The sequence below is a fragment of the Gopherus evgoodei genome, chromosome 17 (genome assembly GCF_007399415.2).
Source record: "Gopherus evgoodei ecotype Sinaloan lineage chromosome 17, rGopEvg1_v1.p, whole genome shotgun sequence".
Classification (NCBI taxonomy): domain Eukaryota; kingdom Metazoa; phylum Chordata; order Testudines; family Testudinidae; genus Gopherus; species Gopherus evgoodei.
This window is the reverse complement of record NC_044338.1, coordinates 4,640,464-4,666,603: the sequence shown is the minus strand read 5'-3', so window position 1 is coordinate 4,666,603 and position 26,140 is coordinate 4,640,464. Positions and strand designations below refer to the sequence as shown.

Below are 26,140 nucleotides of genomic sequence, written 5' to 3'. Positions count from 1 at the left end.
TGGTAGCTCCTAGCTTCAGCCGAATCCCTGAGCCCTTTAAATCCTGATTTAAAAGCCCCAGGATTTAAAGGCCCCACCTCTTCTGATAGAGGCCACGCCTCTTCCAGTTGAGGCCCCTCCCCCACTGCAGGACTCTGGAGTATAGGTAAGTCCTTTAAGTTACTTTCACCCCTGACGGCCTCTGTCACGCCACAGTTCTCAGCCACTTCCTAGCTCCAACCTGGCTTCTTGCCTCATCCCAGAAGATCCTGTGCGCTCACCCCCAACATCCTCCCCACCAAGCTGTTCATTCTTTTTTCCTCTCTGGCTGCCTCCTCTCCGCAGACTAGCTACAGCCACAGGAAACCTCCTGCTCTTCCCCAGCTGGTCTAGCCTGCCTGTTCCACTGCAGGGGATATTGGCAGGGTTTCCCTGTCTGGGACCCTCCCTCCAAGCTTCCTCTTCCTCCTTTTAAGTCTCACACCCTGCACAGGTGCTGTGAGGTAGGCCTAACTGCACAGGGCTGACTGGCCCAAGCAAGTCACTTCAGCTCAGTTTCTCAAAGGCATTTCAGCTCCTGACTTCCACTGTAATCAAAGATATTTAGGTGCCTAACTCCCACTGAGGATTTGGGCCTTGATTTTCCTGTCCTTCAGTTGCTCATCTGTGCAATGGGGATAACAGTAGTGCCCTGATAAATACATTAAAACAGTGGTCCCCAACCTTTTTCATCTGACAAACGCCAGCCAACGAGCCATCAAGGACAGTCATCAAGAGGCGTCGCCGCCGAAATGCTGCTGATTTTTGGTGCATTTTGGTGGCGACGCCTCTTGACATTGTCGCTTCTTGGCGGCATTTCGGCAGATGCTTGTCTGCCAGCCAGTACGTGGGCGCAGATGCCCCAGCAGGTGCCATGGTGCCCGTGGGCACCATGTTGGGGACCACTGCATTAAAAGATTGTGAAGTGCTCAGATTCTGTAATGATGAGGGCAAAAGAAATCTCTAGGATAGATTCCCTTTGTTAGTCAATCTTCAGGATACAGGCTGCATCTTTCTTCTCTAAAGCACCATGAACATTTACAGTGTGATTTAAATATTAAATACTACTAACGATGATGATCTGGGCTACCTTTGAACTGGTGACCAAACGCTGATAAAAACATAAGAACAGCCATACTGGGTCAAATCAAAGGTCCATCTAGCCCTGTATCTTGTCTTCCAACAGTGGCCAATGCCAGGTGCTTCAGAGGAAATGAACAGAACAGGCAATCATCGAATGATCCATCTCCTGTCATCCATTCCCAGCTTGTGGCAAACAGAGGCTAGGGACACCATCTCTGCCCATCCTGGCTAATAATCATTGATGGACTGATCCTTCACAAATGTATCTAGTTCTTTTTTGAACCCTGTTATAGTATTGGCCTTCATAACATCCTCTCGCAAGGAGTTCCACATAAACCATTACTAACACCACATGCCAGGCAGCAACTGCTGTTTTACCTGCATTTAACTGCAATTCTTGTTTGCAGTGCTGGCATAGCCACTTTGGTTCGAGGATATTAGAGACACAGATAGGTAGAGTAATACCTTTCAGTGGATCAAATTCTGTTGTGGAAGGAAACAAGCTTAGCTACATACAGCTCGTCTTCAGGTCTGGGGAAGGTACCCAGTGTCACAGCTGTTAACTGCCCACTTCACCTTGCTCGGGCTCGTGTTAACTTATCAGTCCCACCTTGTATTTAGCTGTGACACTCCGAAGACGAGCTCTGTGTAACCTCAAAAGACTCTCTCAACAGTAGAAGTTGGTCCCATAACAGATATTATCTCACCCAGCTTGCCTCTAACTGCAACATGTAAGTAATGTCCTTAGTGGCCAGTCAGTCAAACGCACTGCTTGGCATGCTTTCTAGAGCACGCAGCTATGGAGATGAGGAGGGTCATCAGAAGAATGTTTTCCATGCTGGAAAGGACGCAACCAAAGGACGCATCGGATAGAAACCAAAAGGCAAGGCTGCATGTAGAGGAAGAGATGCCAGATGCCTTACAAGAAAATGCCAGGAGCTGGTATGGTGACCCACACTTCATACCCTGCTACTGTGATTGAGAAATGATCTCATTTGCAGAGTTAATAGTGGGACTTCAATTTACAGATGAACTATAAAAGCTACCCAGAGACTATCTGCCATTTTAAGGCAATAATGGTAATCACCGCCACCACCTGTGTGGTTTAAACCGAACAATCAAAAAGCTCTGGCTGTCAGCCCGTCTTCAGCACCTGATTTACTAACGAGCACTTACAAAACATGCTGTAGGGCTGCCAACCCTCCAGGATTATCCTGGAGTCTCCAGGAATTAAAGATTAAGCTTTCATTAAAGATTATGTTGTAATGAAACCTCTAGAAAGACATTCAGCGAAAATTAGCAACCCTTATGGGCAGCTCATTTGCTTCAGCATGTTAAGTACCTAAATATGTATGTGGGGATTTTTTTCAACCAGATTAGATCCTGAAGCTTCAATGCATTAAAGTGAACCACAGGAGAAACATTTCAGTTTGGCAGTTCATGGCCAGCATTTTCCCACCTCAAAGATGGCAGAACTGACTCCCCTCTATCTTTGACATTGTGGAGAATTGTAGGAGCTGCTTAGTCCTTGACAAGCTGCACCCTCAAGCCAATGACAGCACCCGAGCACCATCATCAGAACAATCACAACCGCAATTTGCATGGTGAGTTTAAAATGGAAAAGCAAAACAGGTATTAAAAAGTCATTTGAAACCTTGAAATTAAAAGCACTGTGGGACAAAAACCACACACGTGTATATATAGCTATACAGCTTTATTGAATACTGTAGATGTTTCTTGATGGAGAATATTAAATAGACCCTAACTGCCAGACGAGAGTGAGTGACAAGCTTCACAAGGCCAAGAATGATGACTCTTTGCAGGATGGTAATTACTGCTGCATTATGCTTAGTGCTTTCAACAGAGAAATAAATGCTCTACAAAAAGGCTAAAAATGTACCTGTGGATTGGCTTCCATTGCCACATTTAGATATCTAAGAGGTGGGAATATAGAAAACAGGACCTTGAGGTTCAGCACACTTGTTAATTACCTGTGATTCACCAGCCCAGTGGTGGAATTAGCTCCCTGCTGGAGGCTGCCTGAAGATTTGAAGAATATTTGCAACTTGGGAACACAGAAATGTTGTATTGTTTCAGGAAGGCCAGGCAGTCGGTGCAGCATCAAAGCTTTATTATTTCCAATTCTAAAATGTTACATCTAACAATGAGGGAAGGAAGAGACACACACAACATCCTAGTAAATGGAGACCCATTCACATTCCCTTTCCTGCAGGCATCTGTTACTGGTTATAAGGAAGATAAAGACCTGGTTGAAGACATGTAAACACATATTAGGGTGAAATACACCTTTAAGGGATGAAAAATCTCTTTTGTAACAAGTATTAGCACAGAGTTGCACATGTCTGCATACTGTATTTGCATGGGCGGATGTTGACACTTCAAGCTGAAGGTGTAAATTCCAGTTCAAGGAGCACGCTAAAAACAGAGCATACTCACAGCTGTGGGATTGTTGTCCTGAGTATGTATCTGGGATCACTGGTGCTGCTGCATCTATACCCTATTTTTAGCACGCTAGCTTAATGAGAGCTAGTGCAGGTGTGTCTCCGTGAGCTGAAATTCACACTTCCCAGCTCAAAGTGTAGACACTGACATGGATTGGGCCTGGCTCTTCTCTCACTTGGGGCCTGGATCCTGTATCCATGTCAACAGGTTCCAGATCCCACTCTGAATCAGGGACAACTCTGCTGAAGTCAACAGAGTTACACAGGTGTGAGCAAGGGGTGAACAGGGTTTTGGGACAGTATCAGCCCCACATCCATGTTTAAGCAAGAGTGTTTCACAAAACAATGTTAATTGAAGCATTTTCAGGTTTCAAAGCAACCCAACAAACCTGTGAGGAGTATGTCAGGAGTAAAACATCCCCCCTGTAGTGTTGACAATTTATATGTGCTGGTGAACTAGAACCAAAGAGCAGAAGTGGCTATGAAACACAACGAAACTGACTAGGCAGTCCAAGCTGAGTGAAGTATAACAATGAAACAAGCAGGGTGGATGGTGATAAGGAAAATTTTGATTCTGCCTTACTAACACAAAGTGGTGGTAAATAAGACACGGAAGGAAACTGGTTTGTAAAAATCTGGGGTAACAGTTTCAAAAGTGCCCAAGACACTTAGATGCTTATGCCCCATTTTCAGAAGTAACTAGGCCAGATTTTCAAAGGTATTTAGGCACATGAAGATGGAGATAGGCGCTTTTGAAAACCCCATTTGGCACCTAGGCATCCATCTACATCTTTAGGTGCTTAAATACCTTTGAAAATCTGGCCCTACATGTCTTAGTCTCATAACCCAGACCAAAAGTTAAAATGCCCATCCTGTAGCACATCACCTCAGCAGGCACCACAAAGAGCAACAGCAGGGAGCTTGGTTGGATGCAAAACCAGTGGGGGTTGGGAGCCCTAGTACTTGATCTCATTTACCTTTATGCTATCGTCATTTGTAAAATCCAATGCGTGTGTATGTACACGGTAGAGTATTTTCCTATTAAAAACACATATTCCCCCACCACCCCAACCTCATACAAAACCCCCAATTTCTGCACGTCTCAGAAGCAACCCTACCAAAACAAACTGATATATATATTCTAATAACCCTACAGTCAATTAGTGAGCCGGGAAGGGGGAGGAGAAATGGTTTAAACAGATCAGAGTGGCTAGTTTACAAAGGGGAAGGTGACTCACTAATGGCAATGAACTGCTTTTAAAGTGATCAGTCATCCCTGCACAGCACTCTTTGGGGTCCCTTTGCAGAATATGTGCCTCACGCAAAGCCCTTTGATGTCAACTGAAGGACTCCCATTGATCTGGGCTTTGGCTCAGGCCTTAAAATGCTTGATCCCTTTATAGGAGTCATAGGCTTGGCCTCTAGGCATCCGCCAGACATTGGGGAAGAGTGTATACCTCGGAGAAGAGGTGGGGATGGCACCAGACCAGCAGCTCTCTCCAGTTTAGATCAGTGCCGAAGACCCAAGTATTAGTGCATAAGAAATTGCAGCCAGACAGATGCATGAGATCTGGGGACAGCAAGGAGAAAACACAGACCTGGCTCCTTCCACCTTCACAAGGGAAAGTAGCCTTCTTTTTAGAACACATGGCTGAGATGGCTGCCCAGTGCCATCCAGGTGCCATCAGGGCGTCAGCAGGGTTCTCCCGCTGAAAGGTAAAACACACACAGTTGGCAGCATAGAGAAAGGCTGCTCACAACACCGACTTCAACACATCAGAGACCAGAAAGGAAAGGAAACATCCTACCAGAGAAAGATTAAAGGAATGCACCAGCCATCCTCTTCCACTGCTCCCTTCCTCTCTAAATAAATGACCAGCCCCAGGAGGCAGCCATGTTCAAGAAGGGCCCTTCGAAGGGAGGAGGGTGGCGTGCCATCACATCAGCTAATGGGGATCCCTGATTAAAACAATAATAAACCCAGTAATAACTGTGATGAGAATACTGAGGATGGAAACCTGGCCCCACAGAAGTTGGTAGCAAAATTCTCATTGACTTCAAGAGAGCTGGGATTTCACCCTTGCCGCTTATCGAGGGAAGTTCACCCTGTGCAGAGAAGCAGCACAAGGCTATGCGCCACTCACACGCTTTATTGCAAGGGCTTTCCTGGGGGTCAATGATGTGCAGGCATGTGGGTGGGGGTGTGAATCTCACGTAGTGCTGTTCACCTGTGGATCTCAAAGCGCTTCAAAAAAGCAGGCAGAACTCTTTTACAAAACCACTTATAGGCGAGGAATCTCCGGCACAGAGATGCACAACGTGATTTGCTCAAGGTCACTCAGTGAACCAGGAATACAACACAAGCGGCATCTTGATCCTAGTTCAGTGCTCTCACTATGCTGCACTGCGATGTCCTTACCAAGGTGGGTGTTGGGCTCTCCATTTTGCAGAGGGGGGAAATGAATCTCAGTAGAAATACTAATATACAGCTGGCTGGCTACCATGGTGTCACCCGCTCCCTTCCTCACTCAGAAGAGCAACTCTCCAATCCAAATGTTTCTCATTCTTCTGCAACCAGCAGGGGGCAAAAACAAAAATGGGACAAACTACACTGAGTGGACAGCAATGTCTCTTTCCAGCCAACGGCAAGTAAATTAAGGTCTGTGTGGAATCATGGCGACTCAGAAGCCACAGAATGCTGGGGTTCGCTCAATCCGTGGAGAGTACAAGACTGGATGTGTCAGACAAGCGTGCTGGATCCGGGTCAAGCAGTGAGACGTCGGCTCCCATCAGCACCAGGGACTTGGGTGGATGCGTCGTTTGCCTTTGAAATAAATAAAGACAAAGATTTGGTTGGCTGTGGGAGGAGGCGTCATTTGAAAAGCTCGCTAGGAAAAGCAGGGATGAGAATGACTGTGTATCATTATGAGAGGGCTGCATAAACAGTCAAGCCCCATTAAACTTTATTAAAGGAAGCAGAGCTAAGGGAATAGGGGAGGGAGGAGAGAATGGGTGAGAAAGAAAGAAAATGGAAGGGTTGCTCATAGAACAGGAGAACTGGTTGAGCAGCCTTCTTCACTGAACTCCTGGGAGGCACCGAGCCTCAACTCCCAGGATTTCAAAAGGAGTTTATGATGTCCAGCACTTTTATAGATTCACAGCGTTTATGGCCAGAAGGCATCATTAGCTCATATAGTTTGATTTCCAGCATATCACACGTCATTAAATTTTACCCACACACCATTACATTGAGCCATGTGACTTCAGTGAGACTAAAGCATTTCAGTCCTCAGGAGAGTACGCTATTGTGTATGCCACAGGAGAAACTGAGGTGCCCTCAAGCCCCTGTGATGGCATAAAATTGATTAGGTGAGATGTACCCAGACGATGCTAGCAGGTGACTCACCTCACACTGCAGAGGAAGTTGAACCCCCTCATCCCTCCACCAAGATCCCTGCCAATCTGATGAGGGAGGGAAGGATTCCTTACCAGCCCCACATCTGGTGATCATTTTGACCCTGAGGATGTGAGCAAGAGACATCAGCTTAACATCTAAGAAAGAGGACTTTCTGTACCACCTCACATTGGCCCATGCCAGCAGTGTCCTATCTCCAGTTGTGGCTGCACTCTGATACATCAGAGGAAAGTGACCCCCACCTCCAGCAGATTACATCTAGCTAATTGTGCATTGGGGAAAAAATCCTTCCTGACCCTTATAGGCAACTGGCTCAAGCCCTGAAGCTTGAGCTTTGATTATAGTTACTGTCTTAATCAGTCGATTCGGTTCTCTCTACGGCGCAGGGTCATAGGGAATGAACAGGGGGATTCACAGACTCCACAACCAGAAGGGACCACTGCAATCATCCAGCCTGACCACTCCCTGCACATGCAGGCCATAGACCTTCTCCTAGAAGTTGGATTAAAGAGCTCTGCCTTAAAGACTCCGAGCCACAGGGAGCCTGCCCCTGCCCCGGTGAGCTGTTCCAATGTTTAATTATCCTCACAGCTAGGAGACTGCATCTTATTTCAAGGCTGAATGCCTCTGACTTCAACTTCCAGCCACTGAATCTTGTTATGCCTTTGTCAGCAAGGCTGAAAAGCCCCCACTATCAGATCTCTTCTCCATGCGCAAGCACCTACACAGGGTGAGCAAGTCACCTCTCATCCTTCTCTTTGAGAAATCGAACAAACTGAGCTCCTTAAGCTTCATGTTGTACAGCTTGATTTCCAGCCCCCAGATCATATTCGTGGTCCTTACTGAACTTTCTCCAGTATTTCCACATCCTTCTTGCAGGCCCCAGATTGGGCACAGTATTCCAGTAGTGTCCTAACCAACGCTACGTAAGGAGATCACTTCCTGCCTCTGCTTCGTAGTCCCTTTTAGACAACCAAGGACCACATCACAGCACTGAGAGTGCTTCCCCTTCCCCTGCTGGAGCCCAGAGCCCCCTCCACCCCAGCTAGCACATGGCTCCCCAGCCCCCGAGTGCTGTGTGGGAGTTGTGGCCCCCCCAAGTGCCCTCTGAGCACAGGGCAGGCAGCGTGGCCCCACAGGGGACCCCCACAGCGCTGGGCAGCCCCAGCCACTGCAAGTTTCAGCCACAGGCCGGTGGTGGTGGCCCTTGCCCCAGACCAGCTTCCTGGAAGATTAGCAGTCTGCCTGGGCTGGGGCCAAGGGCAAGCAGGAAGGGCTTCAGGGCAAAGCGTGAGTGGGGCCATGCAGGACTGTTTGGGGAGGCCCAGCCTCCTCCACCCTACGATATGCGCCACCCATGCGTTGGATCCAGTGGAATTTAGCCCTCCTGGAAGGCTGGGGACAAAATGAGACTCAAGAGACAAACCCACGGGAGCCCTGCACAGCCCACTCTCTACAGGGGGAACCTCCTTCTGGTGATCAGCAAACCCCAGGGCACCACAGAGCCAGGGCTGGCACAGAACAGCCAGATTCACTGTGGGACATGCTTGGACTGGGGCTTTTTTCTTCCCCTTCATTTATAAAATTCATCCCACAGCTCAGGGTGCATCTGCAGAACCTAACCCCCTCTCCCTCGCCCCCCCATCGTCCACCGGGAAGACAAAAGGCATAGCACTGGGCCCTAACAGGCAGCACTTGACCGTTCGCACCTTGAGCCAGCCGGCACGTCGCTGACCCGTCAGTGCAGACAAGTCATCCTCAGCGCCAAGTCGTGGGCCAGCCAGGGTTCACTCAGGACTAGGAACAGAGGAAGTGCCAGACTGGGTTGGACCAAGGTGCCTATAGCCGAGCAGCCTGTCTCTGACTGCAGCCTGCACCAGATGAACCGCGTAATCGGCAGTTTTAGAAGGATGCCATCCCTGGGGGAAAGTTATCCCAAGCCCATGGAGCTAGGTGATGCTGAACATCAGCAGCAGTGGGCAGCATGGGGCCAGCCAGCCTGATTGTTAAACCACAGTTATACTTCCTAGAGAAAAGGAGCCCCAAGACTCCACAACCTACTGTGCCAGTACTTGTGGGGCTCCCATCGCCCTTGCCTCTAAGCACAGACCATGCCCAGTTCCAGTCGACACTAGGGGCCAGATTTCCAGATTGGCTGAAAAGCACCTGCAGCTCTCAGAGGGATTGTGGGAGCTCAGTGGTTCTCAGGATCAGACTCCATTACCGCCCACTGTCCCAGTGACCTTGACTGGAATGGCAAATCACAGAGAGAGAGAGACAGACAGACCTGCTAGCCAGAACCGAAGCCCTGCAACAAAGGGCAGCAGGGCAAGGTGCAGCTCCACACCCTGCTGGAAGCAGAGGGCAGCTGCCCTTCCTCTCCTGGGCTTGGGGGAGCAGTGCTACCTTGCAGCCGCCCCTCCTCTTTAGCTTGTGCTTCCCAAGGCCAGCAGCTGCTGCACTAAGGAAGTCCGTGCATTTGCTGGTGTAATGCAGTCCCACTGGTGGCTGTGAATCGCCGGGCTCCCCTAAGCAGCAGAGCACTGCAGAACTGCCTCTGGCTAATCGAGTGGGGCACTCTCTCCGTGAGGCTTTGGCACATGCTCCGCCTCGCTGAAGCGTCTGCCGTGGCTGTCACAGGAGGACTGCTAGTGGAGCCAGTTGCTCGCTCAGCCTCCCGCTGGCTAAACAAACCTGTTGGAACAAATTGCTTCAAGAGGCACTTGCAGCAGCAAAAGCCCACTGATTTAGGTAGCTCTGCGAGAGCCTTTGGAAATGACAGCAGGGCCCACCCAACACAGGCACCAGGTGGCCTAAGGCCCAAGGCCACTTCCTGCTGGGCTAGCGTCCAGCTCACAATCCCAGCCGTACCTTTGCTGCTGCTCCCAGCAGAGAGATCGAGGACTGGATGGGTCCTTTCTGTTAACAGCAGCCTCCACAGATGCCAATGCAGTACCTTCCCATCTGCACCGTGCCCACTCCACAGAGTGGAGAGAAATACAGGTAACAGCCACACTTTTCAAGAGCCGCTTGTAAGTTCTGGGGTGCCCAACTGGAGATGTCTCACAGGAGCCTGGTTTTCACAACGTGCTGAGCACCCACTCTCTGAAGTCCAGGCCTTTTTACGGCATCTCAAATTGGATGCCCCAAAACTGCAGTGTCCAAATACACTAGTTGCTTCTGAAGATTTAGACCCGTATTTAGAGATCTAGGCACAGATTCTCAAAGCTGCAGAGGGGATTTGGACATCCAGTAATTTTAATGGGAATTGGGCAGTCAAATGATGTGGCTTTGAAAAGGTCAGCCACAAGTGTTACAAATACACTGTAAGTTCATGGCCTTTTTCACCAGTCCTTTGTCTTCCCCTACAACCAGACCCCTGGCCATGCTCCCTTCCCAGCCCTCTCCCCTCCCCCTTCCCAGAGCCGGAGTGGGCGAGCTACTGACTGTCAGGGTAAAATTGCTTTGGAATCATCACAGGAACTCTTCAACAAGATAGCGACCTGGGATTTGTTCTTAGGATGTGAAAGGCATCTGAGAGTTGCACTTTGGTACAGAATTAGAGAAGAGGTGAGAATGAGATCTGCATTAAAAATAAAAAAAGAACAACACTTGAGCTACTGCTATGAGACACAAGTTGGTACCATTAGAGCGTTATGGAGACGTTCAGAAAAGTGATAGATAAATTCCCCCACTAGGATCTTATTCTGCAACAAGGTGCAGATTGTTTAAAAGAACTGGGATCTTTCCTCCTTGCATGCCCCATCTCTCTCTCTGAACTCTAGTCACACCAAGGAGCCCTGCAGTGTAAGGGGCAGAGCGGGGCACGGAGCAGATTGCAGATAGTTACAGAGGATTTGGCAGGTATGATACACTGTGTTTGGCAGTTAGGAACCCATCTGCACCAGCCCTTCCTAGAGAAATTAAGAAGAAATGGTCTTTAAGGAGAGTTATTAATTATTCGTATGACAGTAGGGCCTAGAGGCCCTGTTCTGTTAGGTACTGCCAGACACACAGCAAGAACGGACAGTCTAAACAGACAAAGAATGGAAGGGGAAAGAGAGGCAGAGATCTATCTAGCTGAGGTACTCATCTGGCCCACTGGTGTGGTACCTGAGTGCCTCCCAATCCTTAATGTGAGTCAGGGCAGGGCTGTTCTCCCGCTTGTACTGATGGGAACCAAAGCACAGGGAGACAGAGTGACTTCCACAGTGTGTTTGTGGCAGAGCTCCACAGGACAGGCAGAGCTGGGAGTAAGGTCTCCTGAGTGCCAGGCCAGTGCCCTGCTCACTGGACCTCCTAGACTGTCTGAAGTAGCACGCTCAGGGCTTCACATTGCAGTGGTGTCGCTCTCCTTTTCTCTTTGCTTACAGGTACCAGTGGGTCTCTTACACGTACTCCTGGGGGTACGCAGAGGTCTTCCACAGGGTAGGTCAACTCATCTAAATCAGTGTTTCTCAACTTGCAGGTTGCGACCTCCAGGGTGGGTTTGCGGGGGGAGGGTGGTGGTGTCACAAGTACAGGGCCAACGTTAGGAGGTGGCAAGCAGGGCAGCTGCCCAGGGAACCATGTCACAGGCTGAAGTTACATGCTTCAGCCCCAGGAGGTGGGGCTCAGGCGTTAGCCTCCTGAAAGGGCTATGGTAGTCAGGAAAGGTTGAGAACCACTGACTTACACCACATGGTTGGCGAGGTGGTGGGGCTGGTGCATTTATTATAGTGGACTATGGAATGGCTGATTTAAATTACTCATGAAGGTGTTGTATAGAACACAAGGACATCATGCGTGTACTACAGTATCCTGCTGACAGCCATGTTATGCATAATGTACCACGATTGCCTTTAAACTCTGCACATATCACACTGCTGCAGCATCTCCCTATTTTTGGGAATGCTACAGTCATGTAAATGGCTTGCAGAGCCATTAACTTTAGGCTCATGTCATCTGTGCACAGTGGAGAAAATTGTTTTTGGAGGGTTGGAGCCCAGAATTGTTTTGGAAGGAAAACAGAGCTTTAAAAATTAAAGCAAAAACTCTTTCCCAAACCTGCAGATTGTGGTTTATATAATGCCTTCAAATGAGAGAGGCCCGGCGGGGCGCGTGAGGATAAAGTACTCAGCAAAGGACACAGACCATACACATACCAGACCGATTGTCTCTTGCAATCAACAGAAGCAGCTGAATTCGTTTAGTATATGGCTGGGATCGCTGAAGTATCTGCATGAGTGCAGGGCAGAAGTGGAACCCGAGCCCGTTTGCTCTAGACACAGCTGATATGCTCACTGGGGCGTGATCCCCCAGCATGCCCATAACACAATGTGTGGCTACACACCCAAGTGCTGCCCAGGGCACATACCATTTGGATTAGGCTTGCTTCAGGCACACTGGCAGCACCTCTGCCGTGCCACTACATACCGCAGTGGAGCCACGGTGGACGGGGATCCCTGGTATAATTAGCCCTGATGGTGGAAGTAGTGCTCCAAATGCCATGCCAGGGGGCACAGGTCACTGCTTAAATGGCCTGTCTAATCTATCCCCTGCAATCCACTGCATGGGACAGGGTGGATCTTCGCAGCCACGAGGCTCCCACGCTGGCATGAGATGCTGCATTCTGCTCCCAACAGGGCCACCAGCCTGAGGCCAGCTGTTCACAATCAAATCAAGCACAAAAATCAAATAGACTTGAGTGGAAATGGCTGCTGCTGCTCCTCCCATCCCTGACATCGCCAGGATTATGCAGGTCATGGCAAAGAACTTATCCAGCAAAAGAACCACTGTCTAAATGAAACAATTCCAGCACGCATGGTTCTGTGGTAGGAATGGGAGGTGACCGACCCCAGGCCAAAAAGAAGGTACCTTGCAAACGTTTGCTAGTTGGCCACGCAAACCTGACTGCACCTCTTCTGAGACCGGATCCCACTTATACCCTAGTTTAGCTGGGCAGTAGCCCAGGGAAAGTCACAGTCCTAGACACATGCCACATGTCACCTGACCTGACTGCAAGCGGTTAACCCCGGCATTTCGGGGTCAGATTTTATACAGCAGGAAGGGCAGATTTTTAAGCTGATGACTCCCAGCGGCTGAGTGCCGGGAGGAGGTAGCACAGAAATGAATGTTGCAGAGTGATCAGCCCCTTCACTGTTCTCTCAAATCTAATTTACACCTTGACACACAAGCCATGAAACTGACTCAAGAACCAAAAGGAACAGTTGCCAGAAAGTTGACGGGAACAGCTGGGAGGGAGAGGTGTTAAATGACAACCTCTGGGGTTACTGTGTATATAAATGTGAACTGCAGAGAGAAAATATATGCGTTTCTTCCAGCTGCTCCAGATCAGAAGTGAAAGCAGCATGCAGATCTGCTCTCACTCTCAGCTAATTCCTCTGAGCTGGCTGGGGATGGAGTGGGGAGGTTGAGGTTACATTGCAGAGGGCCAGGAAGTGACATGTTTTAATTTATGAGCCAGCCTAACATATACAAAGCATTTTTATTCCCCTGTAAAACACCTGGATTTGCACTTTGTTTCAATAAAAGTTCAGATCCATGCTGCAAACGCTGGGATTTAATGGGCAAATGTAGGGGTGTTTGGGGAAGTCCTGTCATTAGGGGGAAAGTCTAGTGTCTGAAAGTCAGCTGTGACCTTGGACAAGACACTTAGAATCATAGAGTTCAAGGCCAGAAGTGGCCACTGCATAATCCAGTCTAACTTCCTGTATATCACAGCCCACCAACACCACCCAGCATCTGGCCACTAAACCCCGGGCCTCTCTGACTCTGCACAAGGGCCACACGGGCTTCTCTGACAATGCTGGGCACGGATTCCAATTAGAAGCACATGGGGGTTTTCTCGGCAGCCTTCTCTCAGCTCAGTGGGCTGGGCTGCCAGCCTGAGGCTTAAAAGGGGTGCCGTGCTATGTGCTCTAGAGCAGAAGCCAGCTTGGGGCTCGGGAGGGGCGCTGTGCCATGTGCTCTAGAGAGGACGCCAGCCTGGGGCTCGGGAGGGATGCTGCGCCATGTGCTCTAGAGCGGAAGCCAGCCTGGGGCTCGGAAGGGGCGCTGCGCCATGTGCTCTAGAGCGGAAGCCAGCCTGGGGCTCGGAAGGGGCGCTGCGCCATGTGCTCTAGAGCGGAAGCCAACATGAGGCTCGGGAGGGGCGCTGCGCCATGCGCTCTAGAGCGGAAGCCAGCATGAGGCTCGGGGGGGTGCTGCGCCATGTGCTCTAGAGCAGAAGCCAGCATGAGGCTCGGAAGGGGCGCCGCGCCATGTGCTTTAGAGAGGAAGCCAGACTGAGGCTCGGGAGGGACGCCGCGCCATGTGCTCTAGAGCAGAAGCCAGCTTGGGGCTCGGGAGGGGCGCTGCGCCATGCGCTCTAGAGAGGACACCAGCCTGGGGCTCGGGAGGGATGCTGCGCCATGTACTCTAGAGCAGAAGCCAGCTTGGGGCTCGGGAAGGGCGCTGTGCCATGTGCTCTAGAGAGGAAGCCAGCCTGGGGCTCGGGAGGGGCGCCGCGCCATGTGCTCTAGAGAGGAAGCCAGCCTGAGGTTTGGGAGGGGCGCCGCGCCATGTGTTCTAGAGAGGAAACCAGCCTGAGGTTTGGGAGGGGCGCCATGTCATGTGCTCTAGATAGGAAGCCAGCCTGGGGGCGATGAGGCCTTTCACTCACCAGGGGCACTTCTGCTGGCATCGCTGTCACACTCCTCGGCCAGCAGGTCATTCTGGCAGCTCTCAGTAGCACTCGGGCCTCCCCCGCGCTCGCTGCCTAGGCTGCTGCGGCTCTCCGAGAAGGCGTTGGAGTGGATGCTCCCACTGGGAGTTCTGGGGGAGTCACTGCCAGCCGCTGCAGAGACACAGGGGAGAGGTTTGCTGCAGGGCTATCTCAGTCTGCAGGAGCTGCTGGGGTTTATGGGTGTGGAAGGGGCTGGGTTGCTGGCCCTAGACATCCACAGAGCAGACACGACGTCAGCGTCCCACACCCCATCCTGCCAGCATGCCTCCTTCTGACCCGGACAGGGCCCATCTCCAGCTCAGTCCCCCAGCCAGCCTGCTCCACTGGTAATTCTGATGCTGTGGAGTCATGTGCACGAGGAACCAGAGTGAGTTCTGTAGCCTCAGATGGGAATCACTCACATTCCCTCACTGCCAGTCTGGGTGGGCGGGACTCAAATCACTCTGTTGTATTCGCTGGCCCCAGGACTGCCCTGGCCCAGCGTGATACGCTGCCCCACGGAGCTCACCGCCCAGCAGGCAGCCACGCACACAGCTTCAGGGGTGGAGAGGCCAACCCCAAAGCGGTGCCATTGTTTTAATGTGAGACCATATACCATACGTTTGCAACGCACTGCCACGTGGGTTTGGGATGAGAGCTGGAAGGCTTCATGGCTGCAGAGATGGGAGTGGCAGGAGGCTGGTCCCTTTAGCAAACTATCGACCTCACAGTGGGATGACTCTTCCCATCACCAGTCCTGCCGAGCCATCCTGTCTCCCGTTATTATTAATTAACCACTCTAGTTCAGTTATGCTCAAGGGCCCCAGTTGGGCTCACTGCTGTGCCATGCACTCTGCAAACATACATGATGGAGACTCTATCCTTCCCTGAGCAGACTCTCAACCTCAGCACTAGCTCGTAATTCCTAGGGATAGCCAGACCCTCAGCTGACGTAAAGTGAAGCCATCAGAACGATGCCAATTTACAGCAGCTGAGGAGCTGGTCCAGAGTTCACAGTAACAATTGTCACCCTATGCTACATTTCCATCACCCATTTCCATGCCCACATGCAGGGGTAACAGCCGATTCCTCACCTGATTCCGCGTGATGCTTCCTGATCTTCAAGCCCTTGGACCCTCCAGACAAGGACTTGTCATCCAGGCTAGAGGAGCTGAATTCTGAGTCGCTCTCGCTGTCGCTAGAAACCACTGCAAGAGACAGAGAGGGAGGGGAGTCAGACCATTCCCAACATTCACAGTCCTTACTGCAGAGGGCCAGATGGAGCCAGAAGACAACACAGGACATAACGACTTGAAGGCTTTGTCTACACTAGCACGTCTGTCGGACAGGGGTGGTGTGGACAATGCTACGTCAGTGGGAGATGCTCTCCTGGCGACATAGCTACCGCCGCTCGTTAGAGGTGGTTTAATTAGGCTGGTGGGAGAGCTCTCTCCTGCCGGCATAGGGCAGCTACACAGGAGACCTTACAGTGGTATAGCTGCAGCAGTACAGCTGTGCCGCTGTAAGGTCTGTAGTGTAGACATGGCTGAAGCCTGTTCCTTCTCGAAGGTGCAATTCACCTGTAGCTCCCACACTGCTATTCACACTTGGTCGGGCTTTTCTTTCTAGAGGGGTTTTACGATTCAGGGCCGCGTGTTACAGACTCAGTTCAAGTACTGGCCTGGTCCTTTCGCACTCCTCCCGCCCCCCGCCACTGGTTTGTGGCACGGCCTCACAGATTACATACAGGGCCACGTGGCCACAGCCTGTCCTCATGCTGACCCGCACTGAACACCACAAGCAGCCGCCCTGATTTCAATGGAGTGAAGTGCTGTTCAGTGGATCACAGTGTGGGCCACGGTTATTATTTGTGGTGTGCTGTGTACATGAAGAGCAATCAAAGTGCTGCATAAGCACCCAAGGAGGCGGCACAGTCCAGCAAGCATGGTGGTGACCAGGGTAGGTAGGCAGGAGGGGTGGTTCTAAGTCCCACTGACTTGCTTCTCTGAGAACCTTCCTCTCTTGGTGCCCTAGGTCCCCGTGGGTGAAGTGGGGCCTATGATACTAAGGACTTGTCTGCACATGGAGTTGTTCCTGAATGACTCTGGGTGTGGAGCACTCTTATTCCAGAATAGGAGTGTCCATGTACGGAGCTATTCTGGAACGGCTGCAGTGCTTTAAATTCACACCCTACCTCCATTTGAGTTAGCGTCAACATGGAGACAAGCCCTAACTCTCCTTTGTGAATCTATGATGAAAAGTGCCAGTTAAATCCTCAGTATTACAGTGTCAATCACATTCGCTTCTATTCTATACAGGGTTTCCCATGCTCATCACGATAGTATCCGATCCGAGCACAACCCAGTCATGCATTAAGCCACATTAATCTATCACATGCCACCTGTTCTCTCATCCTCTCCCCCGAAGGAGAACTGTGTGCAGAGGAGCGTCTTGTTTTGGAAGGGGGCATTTGGTTGGTCGGCTGAACATAAATATACCTGTTGCTATGTGTTTATATCACGGAAGGCAAAGTCAAAGAAATGCACCTTGAAGTTGGGAGTGGAAAGCGGGGAAGTTTGGGATGGTCCTTCGTTCCCAGGGGAGTTCGTTCCATCGGCTCAGCACATCCCCATATAAGGTTCTGTCTCCTGCAGTGATGAGCATCACCCTTATTGTTCAGAGTCCCACTGGGCCACGGGAGCACAGCTGTCGACTGTGGTTTTCATCCCAGAGCTTTAGACAACCTTTTAGATGACCTGAGCGCACCAGGGCACTCCTTGAAGAGAAGGCCGAAGACCCTGACCTCAATTTGATAGTCTGTGGGAAGCCAGTGAAGAGAGCGGAAGACAGGTCTGGCACACTCCTAGTAGCCTGTGCTGCTGGGGAAACACGCCGCAGCTTTCTGCACTAGTTAGGGTTTTCTAAGTACTGATGGCTTTGTGCCAGGTATATCACATTGCTGTAGTCCAGCCAAGTAATGACAACAATGTGACTCACCAAGGCCAGGTCTGGGTCACCAGGATGGGATGGTGTTTCCTAGGCAGGCAGAGATGTTACAAAGCAGTACTCACGGATGCCATGATGTGAGAGCTCAGCATCACGGAGGAATCCAAGAGCACTCCGAGACTACAGACTGAACGGACCAATTGTGCGTGTGTATCTTCAACCAGTTGAGACTGCACCATGGCTGCATGCTCTTCAAAATGCTTCCCTCTGCTTGCCAGCCTTCCTGGCTCACCTCAGCCCAGAGACTTTGGGCTGGATTTGTCTCTGGGACTGGTTGGGTGGCTTTTGCTCATTTAATTCAGGCAAGTATATCTGCAGCCCAATAACCATTGTCTCATTCTCAAATATTGTTCAAAATCCTTGCGGCAAGTGTGAAGTTAGCTTGTCTCAGCCTTAAGAGAATCAAAGTGACAAGCTGAAACATCCCCATACAGAAAACACTCTCTGCTATTTATTGATAAGCTTTTCTATCACCATAATATCTGAGCATCTTGCCAAGCATACAGGGAGTCACCTCTGCAAGGTAAGAAATTACCATTATCCCCAGGGTGAGGCGGGAAAATGGTGGCACACAGATTAAGTAACTGGCCCAAGATCACCCAAAAAGTTGGTGGCAGAATCTAGGGCTGCCGTGTCCCAGTCCCTCAACCTCGGTACCAGCAAGGTGAATACAGAACTCCAGCACAAGGAACTGGGCACAAGTTATGTGTCCAGCCTAAGGAAGAATATTTATTAACGAGCCACAAGATTTAGGGCCTGGGGTCTCATGAGGGTCAAGCACCTTTGCAATCAATGGGAGGTAAGGGTGCTCTGTGCTTTGCCGGATTAGGCTCTTGGGGTAAGCTAGCTACCCACGGACAGTGTGGGCAAGAGAGAGCAATGCTCCAAAAGGTCTCTCAGAGGCGCCTGCCCCTCACCAGAAACCCGAGTGAGCCCAGAAAACGAAGCTTACAGTGGGTGGCTTTCAGCCCTGTGCTGAGAACCAGCACTACATTTATGCAATAGTTCAGTCTCCCGGATGGGCCCACAGCTTGACCCTCTGAGCAGAGCATTTCGCCCCAAGCCCCATCCCCGCACAAGGAGGAGTTCAGCTGTCCACAGGGTACAGAAAGGACTGAATATATCATGCAGGGTAAACGGGTCCCCTCAAGAGAGTCCTTCCTCTCCCCAGGTCTTTGCAGGGAGAAGCTTGACTTGCTGCCAAACTGCGCACTGTCACTATTCTTCAGATCAAGAAAGGACATTGTTGCCCAATGTAGAGAGGAAGAAGAGACCAGTGGTCAGGGTGCTAGTTTGGGATTCAATTCCCTGCTCTGCCACTGACTCCCTCTATCACCTTGGGCAAGTCACTTTGTCTGTCTGGGACACAGTTCCCCACTTGTACAATGGAGACAGTGGAAATGCCCTGCCTCACTGGGGTATTGGAAGGATAAGTGCTTCAGAGACTGTGAGATGCTCAGATACTATGGAAATGGAAGATATAAAGTACCTAAGACAGGGCTGTCACTTCTCACCAGCATTCAGATTAACACACGAGCTTTGCAAAGCTGCACACTGATTTACACTGTACAGCACAGAGGCAGGACAAGGGCTAGTATATTTCCCCGCATGCAGGCAGGCTGTTGAACTGTTCCACCAAAGTCCTCTGCAAGCATTATCGCGTGCAGGCAGCTTGCTGTAGGACATGAATTTTCTTTTACTACAAAAATTTTAATATCTAAAATAACGCATTTCTTGAGTATCATCTCTGAGTATATTAAACCTGGCTGCTGGCATTATTGGAAGGCTATAGAAATTGACCTCGCTGCCAGCTATCTTCACAGGGCAATCTTGATCAGAATGGCTCTGCGGAGCTGAAGAGGGAGTGCAGCCCGCCAGCCAATTTTCTCACTCCAATCAGCTTGTTCCTCAATGGCAGCAACTCTTACTGTGTTTATGATTCACCCTCCCGGACTGGCCCAGCCTTCAGCTGTCTAACTGCGCTGTCAGAAGTTGGTCACACCTCTCATCAGCTTTAATAAATACTGCTGAGAAAGGAGCCGCGCATAGCAGAGACCATAACTGCATTACAGATGGGAATGTACCAGCAGGGATGGCTCTTCTGTCCAAGAGCCTTAAAACAAGGGGGTTTATTTTGTTAAGAACAGTCATTACTTTTCCCAAGAATCAAGCAGGCCTGTCACTATAAACCAGAGGCCTCAGCTAATTGTGCATTCTGATTCGGTGCCCATGGGATTTAGGCATGCAGTTCCCACTGACAGTCACCTAACTCCCTCAGGCACCCCACCCTCCAGGTCCTACTGCTTGATTTTTATAATCACAGAAATGTTGGGCTGGAAGGGACCTTGAGAGGTCACCTAGTCCAGCCGTCTGTGCTGAGGCAGAACCAAATAACCTACAGCATCCCTGTGACAGGTGTGAGTCCAACCTGTTCTTACAAACCTCCGATGATGGGACTCTTCAATCTCTCTTGGAAGCCAGTTCCAGAGCTTAAATACCCTCCGATTTAGGAAGCTTATCCTAATACGTAGCTTAAATTCCCTCCCCTTTGCTGAAAAGTGGACCCTTTGGAGTTTATGAACAAGGTGTTTAGATTAACAAATTCTTCCATCTCTGCTCCTGCCTCCTAGAGCCACTTAAAAAGAAAAGTGTGGGCGGGGAAGGGAAGGGAAGGGTTATTTGGGAGAAGTCTCCTTTACATCATTCACTGTGAAGAGGTGACTGCTGAGGAGGGCCCACCGATGAATCAAGGTGAGATAGTTTTATCATGCAACCCTGTTTGGCTTTAAATGCGCCAGAGAGGGATGGCTTGGGATGAGACAGATATTCATGATTGCAAGACACCACTGATGGCAGGAGCAGCCCACTCTGCTCTAGCTTCCGCTGCTGCTGCTAGTGTAGAAATTGCCCAGAGTGCTGATGTTTCTTTTTAAAAGTAATTTTTCTCCCAAGGCTGCTTGGCTTGTTGCTGGAGTATTGCGGAGCCCAGACAACATAAATCTGGCGCTCAAGCAGATGCTGATATATCACTAGGAGTCTTCGGGGTGGCTGTATTTTCAGAGCATGTGATATCTATCTTTGTCCTTCATCATCTCGTTCGGACTGATATTTACTGCTATGTTTTTAAGCAATGCTGCTGCCTTTCAAATGAGAATGGACAGCCAGCTCCTAATCTGCTTTTGGTAATTAAAGATCTTCATCAGTGTCCCATCAAGCAGCCTCTGCCATCTCCCATGCTCCTCTATCCCTCCTCTCCACCTCCAGGATCTTGGGGTTCGTAGCCGGCTCCCTGGGCAGACCTGGGTTAGTTTTACTGAGGCTGTTCAGAACCCTATGACCAATCATGAAACCAACAAGAGCCACATGCATTTCAGATGCTTAGGAAATCTGAACACTAGAGCTGTAGCTCCCAGAACTAGCATCTCCCGTACTGCCCTCTGATTGGCAGGTGCTGTCTTCTGGCTGCCGGAAGCAGTTTCTAAGCCCTGGCAATAAACACCTATTCCCCAACTCTGGGACCTTCAATTTTTCCCCCTTCAGTGAATGCTGCTCATGCAGAAGCCTGAGTAGCCAGAAGGGCTTTGTAGCATGCACTGAAACCCAACAAATCCTGGCTTTGCCACCCCAGCAGGGGAACCATACTGCAGAGTGGAGAGGCCTCTGCTGAGAATCAAGTTCTTGGTGTCAGTAAAATCTTGCAGGTGCTTCATGGCCACAAGCTCTGGGATGAAGGCCGTGGTGAACAACTTCACTCCTCTGGCACAATGGAGCTCTCTACAAATAAGGGTGAAGCTCACCTCCGTGGGAGACACAGCATTCTCGGGGGGTGGCCTGGGGATGGAGCAATTAACTTCTCCAGGAACTAAGGATCATCCCAAACCTCCCCGCCTCCCATTCCAATAGCCAGGCACAATTCTTTGACTTGCCATCTCTGACATTAACACATGTATATTTTAGAAAACAAAACCTAAAACTCTACTGCACTGGATACGCTCCTCCCCCAGAGAGAGGATGAGAGAATGAACACATGACAGATGTTGGTCACATTGCTGAATGCCTGACTGGAAGCGCTCAGATACTGGAAAGTAGTATAAGAACCTATACAGCAAGACAGGAGAGCAGTCACCACTGGCTTCAGAAACGCTGCACGCAGCAATAAAGCAGCCGAGGTAATCCCTGGGTGAGAACTCCAAGATTGCCTGTAAAGAGCGAGGGCTAGGGCCAAGCAAGGCACTGGAGCTGTGTCACAAGGCATGGATGCTCAGCGTCTGGCAGTCAAATTATAAAGGAGCAGCAGCCCAGCCCAACAGATAAGGCAGTGAAGAGGGACTCTGGTTCCACTCCCAGCTCTGCTGTGTGACCTTGGGCAAGTTACCTGGGCCAGTTCTCTATGGTTCTGTTCCCCCTCCCACCCTGTGTCTGTCTTGTCTAGACTGTGAGCCTATCAGAATGGGGCCCAGATCTCAGCTGTGTGGGATCCCTAGGTGCCAACATAATAAACCTGACAGCTTCTGTTGCTGTCTAATGATCTGAAAGACTGACTCCTATCCACACTCCCGTAGGCACCGGGAAATTTGAATTTGAGGTGAAGAAAGAGAAATCAGGAGGGATTTTGGGGAGGTTGGAGAACCCAGATAGACATTTACGCCCCTTTCCTTCGATAGCCCTGTGAATAAGCTCATATTAATTATAATACCTGACACTTGGATAACACCTGTCACCAGAAGAACTTATAGTGCTTTACAAACATTAAGTAACTAAGACAACACACTGTTAAAAAGGGATAAATATAGGGATTAGTTCTCCTGCAGCCAAGTCTGGAGCAGAACACAGTGGCTCTTTTAACAGCTCATAGCAACACTACACAACAGGACAGGAGATGAAGAAGAATACTGTAGTCTAAATAAAACTACAGGAGGCTTTTAGGTAGAATCATAGAATATCAGGGTTGGAAGGGACCTCAGGAGGTCAAAGCGGGACCAATCCCCAGACAGATTTTTGCTCCAGATCCCTATAATGAACTCACAATCCTGGGTTTAGCAGGCCAATATTCAAACCACTGAGCTATCCCTGGTAGACCGATGAGAAGCCAGTTGAAATTTGGCAGACAGCAGAGTCAACACCATTACTCTTAAGAAAAAGAAGCAAACAACAGGTAATCAGGACCTTGGCCTTCTGCCTCCTGGGTGCTGCCAGAGGCCAGGGCCCTCTGAGCCCACGGTGAAATCTGGCTGAGTGGGAAGAACAGAATGTCTCCTGCTGATTCACCAGTACCATGCCATTCCCAGATGCTTTCTCAAGCAAGTACTGACCCAGCAAACCCTGCTTGGCCTGGGAGGACAGCACAAGGTTTTCTAGCCTCAGACAGACAAATCAGACAAATCCCTGACTGCTTTTGTACCCTCTTGCCTGCAACGGGAATGGTCTTACCAAGCGAATCCTTCACAGTGGGGGTGGGCACCAAGTCCCACGCATTCGAGCTGTGTTTACCAGTCGAGTGCAGCTGAGTGTTGACATCACGTTTTTAAAGAGCACTTTCTGAGCTCTCTCTCCTGGAGCAATCAGCCCCTGGTACTGTGGGGAAGGAGAAGTGTCTAACAACAACTCCCCCCTCCACAAAGTATCAAAGGAAAGATGCAGAGAAAACAGCTGCTAAGCTCACACTCACAGGAAAAGACCAATTACAAACTACAAGCGACATTGGGGTCGGCCCTGACGAGTCATGCATTCAGGGGTGCAGGGCCATGCAAGGTGCCCTGTGCCATTGTTGACTCCACGTTTCTCTGTGGACAGTGCAGTTATGGTGCTGCAACTGCAAAGGACAGGAGGGATGTTTTCTTTGGAAAGAGGCAAAGGTGGCAGGCACTGGAGATGGAGGCAGGGAGGCTGATCTTGGGGCTAAGTCAATCTAAAGCACTTCAATGGCCCTCCCAATCATGAATGGATTTCTCCTCACAGCCCCTCTGTGAGGCAGGGTAGGGCTCTTATTGCCATTTCACAAAGGCACGGAGAGGCTATCCGACCTTCCCAAGGTCACACAGTATGTCTGTGCCGGAGCAGGGAACTGACCCTGGTTCCCAGGCTAATGCCCTAATCACCGAATCAGGCACCTGGAGATCGGTGTTCAACTCCCCCCATAGGGCCTTAGGAAGCCATTTGAGCTCTGTGCCGCAGGCACTGGGTACTACAGAGATGGAGGCTATATAAGTACCTGGGCGGAGCGGGGACAGGAAGAGGTGGGATGAAAAGAGGGTCCAGGTAGAGGGTTTGACGGGTGGATGGCAAAAGAGTGGTGCGGTGCCTGAGGGGAAAAAGGGATGTTCTGGAGGAGTTAAGCCCTCTCGATAATAAACAATTTTTAGCTCTTTAATTGAGCATAACATGCATTAATTGGGTGCCATAACCTGGGGATATAATTCCTGCACAAAGATGTTGCAGAAACCTAAACTGCATTGTCTTGCGCCCCACAGCTGCTCTCTGTGCCGCCCGCAGAGTGACTGACACCTCAGCACACCCCATGGCAACAGGACTTGTGCCCATTGTTAGAAGAGACAAGAGTTGAAGAACATGGCTGTGTGAAATTCTGACACCACACGTGATGCCACTGCTTAGGGACCAGACCCTTTTTTTGGAGGAGGGGGCTCCCTTAATTTTTCTCCTGTAGGATTCAAAGGTGCCTGAAAGAAAGTGTCTGCTATTAATTTGGCAACTCTCCCCTAACGGCCCAGGTCCCTCCTGTCCTACTGCAAACACCCAAATGTGCCACCATAGCTAGCAGATCTGTCCTCGAGGACAGGAAACGTGACTGCCATTCTCATGGGGACAATACATATTTGTGACTTAAATAATAGCAGAGTTCCCATGGCAACTGCTTGTTTATTACAGAAAGACTAAAGGCAATAGCAAATCCTGGTGTCAGCGAGGGAGAATGGGTGTGTACAAAACTCCTGCTTTTCTTCCACTAAGCACACTCGCAGGTGTCAGGCAGTAAGCAGTGACCAAGCGTGTTTCAAAGGCTTTGTACCTCCCTTCCCCACCACCCGCTTCAGTTGAATGCCCCAAACAGAGCCCCATTTCTGGCTGGCTTTCTCCTCCCCACCCCAGGTCTTCATAGATGGCCACAGGACACAGTATAAACAGTTACCAGGACCCTACCCAGATCCCTTACAGAGTTGGGGTGTGGAGACGGTGGGGGAATGAGGAATGGTATTTTAGTTAAGCTCCACCCATGATTTCAAACTCCACCCACTGGAGTAAGCTCCACTAACTGTCCCAAAACAGTTGCATACCTCTGTTATGGGCAGCAAAGGCATTAACGTGGCTTCAGAATCATCGAAATGAGCACAGGAGTAACTTGCCCCTCTCTGAGCTGCTGTTTCAGAGGGCAGGACAAAGGGTCACACGCAGGGAAAGTTTCTTCACAGCCAGGAAGACAAGACTAGAATTATTTTTGTGTTAAAAGGAACATTTAAAGTCCTGGGGCCAGCAGGGAGAGGGGTTGGATGGACTTGTTCATAATTCAGCTGGTAAACGTGTGTCACAAGTAGCAATAATATTGCATATTTACACAGTGCCCTTTATCCCAAGGTTCATACACCCAGCACTTTCAAAATGCAGCCAGCTCTGGACTGAGGCTCAGCAGTCGACAGGCACTGAATGCAGAAGTTGGCCAAGGATATGTGGACAAACCCCATAACTTCTGAACATGCCTATAATGCTCACGTAAAGCAGGCCGGACACTGGGTTTTAAACTCTTCCCTGAAAAGCCACACGCACAGCTAACAGGTCCACGTTGCTGAATTCACACCAGTGGTTCCACCAAGCCTAAGGATTTCATTTGTGATGCTTAAACCATTAAGCCATCCCCTCACCCCTCAGCAGTCGCAGTGCAAGAACAAGTGACTGCCTCAGGATTGAGCACATTGACAGGCGGGAGCTTGCTCTATCTAGGTCCTTCTGTGGCCCCACTGCTGTAGCATCTGAGCAGCTTGGTCTCTACTGGATCTCCCTCAATGCCCCTGTGAGGCAGGGCAAGGCTATTATCCCTGTTTTACAGATGGAGAGCTGAGACACAGGGAGACCGAGTGACTTGTTCATGTCACCCAGGGAGTCTGTGGAAGAGCTGGGAATTGAACCCAGGTTTCCAGAGACCCACTGGACCATCCTTCCCCTCGGATCAGCGCAGGGGACTCAAAAATCAGCCAACCATCCTAATCCCCATGTGATGTTATTCACCAGCTGCAGCAACTGCCTGGTGTGCTCTGCTGTAAGGCCTTTACCCGAGTTCAAAGCTAGACTCATCGATAGAGGCCTCCCCTTGAAGTATGTAAAATATGATGTGACAAAATGTTCACCTCAGTCTGATAGCCGGGATGAGGAGCCCCTTCTGCTGGGATATAACAGAGGGATTTCAGCTTCCAGACTTGCTGCTGCACACACCTGAGCTGCTCA

The 26,140-nt window shown here is 50.1% G+C and overlaps 1 protein-coding gene across 6 annotated transcripts in view; it reads right to left on the bottom strand.

Annotated features, from left to right (window-relative positions):
• Positions 1-2,831: 2,831 nt before the first annotated feature.
• Positions 2,832-26,140, bottom strand: part of RPH3AL (rabphilin 3A like (without C2 domains)) — a 96,595-nt gene continuing 73,286 nt past the window's right edge. For all 6 annotated transcript variants that reach the window (XM_030536668.1, XM_030536667.1, XM_030536669.1 and 3 more), the window contains 3 exons: positions 15,778-15,891; positions 14,642-14,815; positions 2,832-6,387 (listed from right to left, as the gene is read on the bottom strand). In XM_030536668.1, the coding sequence (XP_030392528.1) occupies positions 6,353-6,387; positions 14,642-14,815; positions 15,778-15,891 (323 nt within the window). In that variant the 3' untranslated portion in view covers positions 2,832-6,352. The remainder of the gene's footprint in view (positions 6,388-14,641; positions 14,816-15,777; positions 15,892-26,140) is intronic.